Raw genomic sequence first — 4227 nt, 5'->3', positions numbered from 1 at the left:
TCATAGCAATAAGAACAGCTACGCCAAAAAATCAAGAAGGTAAGCTGCAGTCAGTGTTTTAAAAGATTTAAAAAGGAGATGACACGTTAGTACGAACCTCATTTGATGGCTGTATGCATTACATGGCTTAAGTTTCATAAAGCGCTTAGAATTGTGGCTAGTATGTACTAAGTACTCGATAAATGTTAACTATTGTCTTATTTTGAGCACAGAGTTTTTAACTGGATGTTGCACAGTGGTATGGAAGTTCCTTAAAGATGCCAAGGAATCCTCCAGGCCAGTTTTAACAGGCATTGTTGCCGCATTCCTGTGCCTTAGTTGAAGACTTCTACCTTCAGTCACTTGTTCAAAGATGCATTTCATCTGTGTGAGGCAGAGAATCTGGCCCCAGGCATGGAAGCCAAGGTTAAGATTGGGGAGCAGAATATAGTTAGACTGAAGTAGTAATGATGCAATGATGTGTCTGAGCTTGCAAAACCCTGATGACAGGACAACTCTCCTGCGCTATTTCTCATCTTCCCCGCCCCCACTCCTTCGTTAGAATACAATGACTGGCTATTATATCAGCGTTTCCAATAAAGTAAAAAGGGGGAAATACAGACAGGCTTCATGGAAAGTATTTTCACTCTCACAACCAGAACCTTAAAAAAATTATCGTTTTAAGATCTTTAGCTTTCCCTACAGCATTGTGGCACCTAACTTTTTGAAAAGCATCATTTCTGAGGAATGATACTTTCTGGGACAACGTAACATAGTCTTCGCCAAGTGACTCAGTTTGAGATATATGTATACATACACAATTTTTTTTCAATGTCAGGTGGCCCAAACTTACAGAGAAAAAGTGGGCATTGTTATCAGTTTGATGTCAGGGTTTTCCCATGTTAGTGGCTTTAAATACAACGTGATCTGAAAGCATGTGAAGGCATTTGAAATCATTTGAAGACTAAGCTCCAGCTCTGTGTCAAGATGCTCCTGGCTGTGGTCCTTGCCTCTGCCCTGTTCCTCTGCTCTTCAGCCAGCCAGGGGTGTTTCACCTATATGGGAATCAAGAACATTGTGTACCTCATCGACAACCTGCAGGTAAGATGCAAAGGCGGGGTGCCAGTGGGAAAGGCAGCTATTGAAAATTGAAGTGAAATATAAGAGGAAGAACGACATACCACTCTTCATGGGTTCTTGTTTCTCTACTTTTTAGAAAGACACATCTTCAAACTGCAGCTGCAGCACCGATGTAAGTAGATGCTCTTAAGAACTTTCGAAACTGATTTTTATATTCTCACCTGGGATCTTCACATCTGAAATTCCTCTTTTGCAGGCGGCTGATTGTTTGTGTCTGCCCATTTCCTCTGTAAGTATAGTAAAAGTGAATTATCTTGATCTTGTTTTATCTTAAGCTTTTAAGTCAAAATTGTTCGATTTGATGTATTTTAAGTAAGAAAGTGTGACTTCATTACAATCATTATAGATTAGTAACAATTTTGAAAACATTTCAAAATCTTGAAATTCTATACTGTACACATTTCTTTGCATTTAGTCTCCTTGAGAAGTCTGAACACTTTTCAATAAAAAGAATCTTGAATGTGTTTTGAGATTAGTGGCCATGTGCACAATTAAATCAGTCTGGGACTGAGAATAGAATAAGTGATGTCGTTCGTAGCGCATTGTTTTCTAATCCATTTACTGGTAACTCCAGGGTTGCAAAACAGTGTAGATAAGATGACAGCCCTTTGTCCTTCCTCTGGCCTCAACTGTGCATATGCTCTGTCTTCTCCCTCTGTCTGTCCCGCCCTGCTTCTCTCCTTCCATCCCTGTACTTCTCTTCAGCTGATTTATAGTGGTTATTGCAAGGTTTGAAGGCTGACCTCCGGGAGGATAGGGTGTCTGAGATTGCGGGTGGAGGGGAAGTAAAAAGGGTTTCCGGGGAGGAAAGCTTCTGAGGAGGAACCACACATTTATGGCCTAGCCCATCCCCTGGGTTTATAATCCACACTTTTAGCTGCTGCTGAAACAATGGTGGTGGTGGTTTAGTTGCTATGTCACGTCCAACACTTGCGATCCCGTGGATGCAAGGCTCCTCTGTCCATGGGATTCTCCAGGCAAGAATACTAGAGTGGGTTGCTATTGCCCTCTCCAGGGGATCTTCCCAACCCAGGGATCGAACTCGCATCTCTTGGATGGGCAGGCGGATTCTTTACCACTGAGCCACCTGGGAAGCCCAAGTTTAGATTACACTGGTTAAATTAAAATCGCCTTTAAAAGCATTCTCTGTGATTCCTACTCAAAGCTGCCTCTAGGTGTTTCTTTTCCTAACTCCCTGTTATTCACCAGGGCAACTGCTCCACAGCATGCTTCCAAGAGGGCCTGTCACAGCTGAGCAACTCCACAGTGAGCACGAGATTCCGCCTGACTGTCAACCAGTTGAAGAGAATAGTCGTAACCCTCAAGAGCAACAAGTGTGGAGTAAGTGTGTTTTTATATGTGATGTGCTCTGGTTAGTTATTTCTGTGTGAATGTCGATGCCAACTCCACCTGAATGAGAAAGGGTGATAAGGTTGGCACTGGTAGTTCAGGGTTGATTAGAGACATCTAAGAAACCTATTCAGAACAAGAGAATTAATATGAGCTCTGCCTGGAGGCCATGGGATCCCAGAGTCAGACACAGCTGAGCAACTGAACTGAACTAAACTGCCCGGATGGCTCATTGTTCTATCTCATTTTAAAAAAACACTCACCTCCCTGTTGGCTTTTACTTCTCTCCACCTCTTCAATAATGAAAGAATCTAGCCACATTGTAATTAGAAGCTAAATCTTGAGAATCAGGGCTATAGCCCCATACCATTCTAAATTATCCTAGAGATTCAGTTAGCTGTGTAGACGATGTGACCTGTAAGTTACAGGTTTTCTTTCCACTGTACAGGGAGGTGTTTAAAGGAAGACACATCCACATCCAGGTGGAAGCTTGTCACATGCCCTAAATGCCTGTATATATATATATATATATATATATATATATATATATATATATACACCCTAGACCCTGGAGGAAAGGGCAGGGGGTAAACTATTTCATTACTATTGCTACAAGGGCCCCTCCTCACTCAGTTACTGGATTGCAGAGGTTTCTGCCATCAATAGCATGCAGTTCTAAGTGCTTCATTTATACTGTTTCCCTGAATACCTGCCTTAATGACAATTGTCAGACTTAAGCCCTATGCTGTGAAGGAGGAAACTGACGCTCAGTGAGGTTAACTGATTTGCCCAAGGCTACATGTTTAACAAATGGCAGTGTTGAGATTTGAACTCTGGTCTATAAAACGGCCAAATCCTGTTCTTAGTCATTGTGCTATAAAACAACCTTGGAAGGACAACCAAACAGGACAACAACAAAATTTTAAGCCTCAAAGTATCTCAAGAAGACATCCTCTAATAAGATTTAGGACCCCTTGATAAGGGTGTGTGTGTGTGGCAAGCAGGCACCTGAAATCCTACCACAAAGTCAAGCATCTGTGCCACCTACACAAATGTTAGCCCTGGAGCCTCACTCATTTGCTTCTTACCTCAGGCCCCTTACTGCCTGCACACCCTCCATCCCAATGACCACCCCTCTCCTGCTCACCAGGTTCTAGGCAGGGCAGTTTCTGGGGTTGCTGGGCTCCATACTGTCCTAGTCACTCTGCCTTTTTCAACTTTTATCCCCACAGTCTTTTGCCTGTGAACAGCCATGCAACCGAACCACAACAGGCAATACGCTGACATTTCTGAACACTCTGCTGGAAAGTTTCCAGAATGAAAATATGAGAGGCAAAGTGTGAAGCTGAAATGTTATTTATTCTATTTATTGAATTTAGAAAGCCTCCTCTTTAAGTTGTTGTAATTTAAAAAATCAAATAATCCATGTTAAATCAAAATCAGCTGTAATAATTTGTTTAAATTTTTATGTGTTTATTTTGGAATAAATAGATATGGGAGAAAAGCTCAACCTGGTCTACAAGTGCTTATTTGTTCCTTGATGCTCAGAACAAAGAAAGCTACGAGCTCTGTCAATGAGCTGATGGGTCAAGTGAAAGTGGAAAGTGTTGATCGCTCAGTTGTGTCTGACTCTTTGTGACCCCATGGACTGCAGCCCATCAGGCTCCTCTGTCCATGGAACTCTTCTGGCAAGAACACTGGAGTGGGTAGCCATTCCCTTCTCCAAGGGATCTTCCTGACTCAGGGATCGAACCCAGG

The 4227-nt window shown here is 42.3% G+C and overlaps 1 protein-coding gene across 1 annotated transcript; it reads left to right on the top strand.

Annotated features, from left to right (window-relative positions):
* Positions 1-966: 966 nt before the first annotated feature.
* IL9 (interleukin 9) lies at positions 967-3812 on the top strand. Its single transcript, XM_068979446.1, has 5 exons — positions 967-1080; positions 1196-1231; positions 1316-1348; positions 2329-2460; positions 3702-3812. Exons 1-5 carry the CDS (start codon positions 967-969, stop codon positions 3810-3812), a joined length of 426 nt encoding a protein of 141 aa, XP_068835547.1.
* Positions 3813-4227: the final 415 nt, after the last annotated feature.

This window comes from Capricornis sumatraensis, chromosome 9 (assembly GCF_032405125.1).
Source record: "Capricornis sumatraensis isolate serow.1 chromosome 9, serow.2, whole genome shotgun sequence".
Taxonomy (NCBI): domain Eukaryota; kingdom Metazoa; phylum Chordata; class Mammalia; order Artiodactyla; family Bovidae; genus Capricornis; species Capricornis sumatraensis.
The sequence above is the reverse complement of the archived record's forward strand: the minus strand, read 5'-3'. Positions and strand labels throughout refer to the sequence as shown.

Coding starts and splice junctions, on each gene's coding strand:
- IL9 (XM_068979446.1), top strand. CDS start 967: ATGCTCCTGGCTGTGGTCCTTGCCTCTGCCCTGTTCCTCTGCTCTTCA. Junction 1,081..1,195: donor ACCTCATCGACAACCTGCAG/GTAAGATGCAAA, acceptor TCTACTTTTTAG/AAAGACACATCTTCAAACTG. Junction 1,349..2,328: donor TGTGTCTGCCCATTTCCTCT/GTAAGTATAGTA, acceptor GTTATTCACCAG/GGCAACTGCTCCACAGCATG.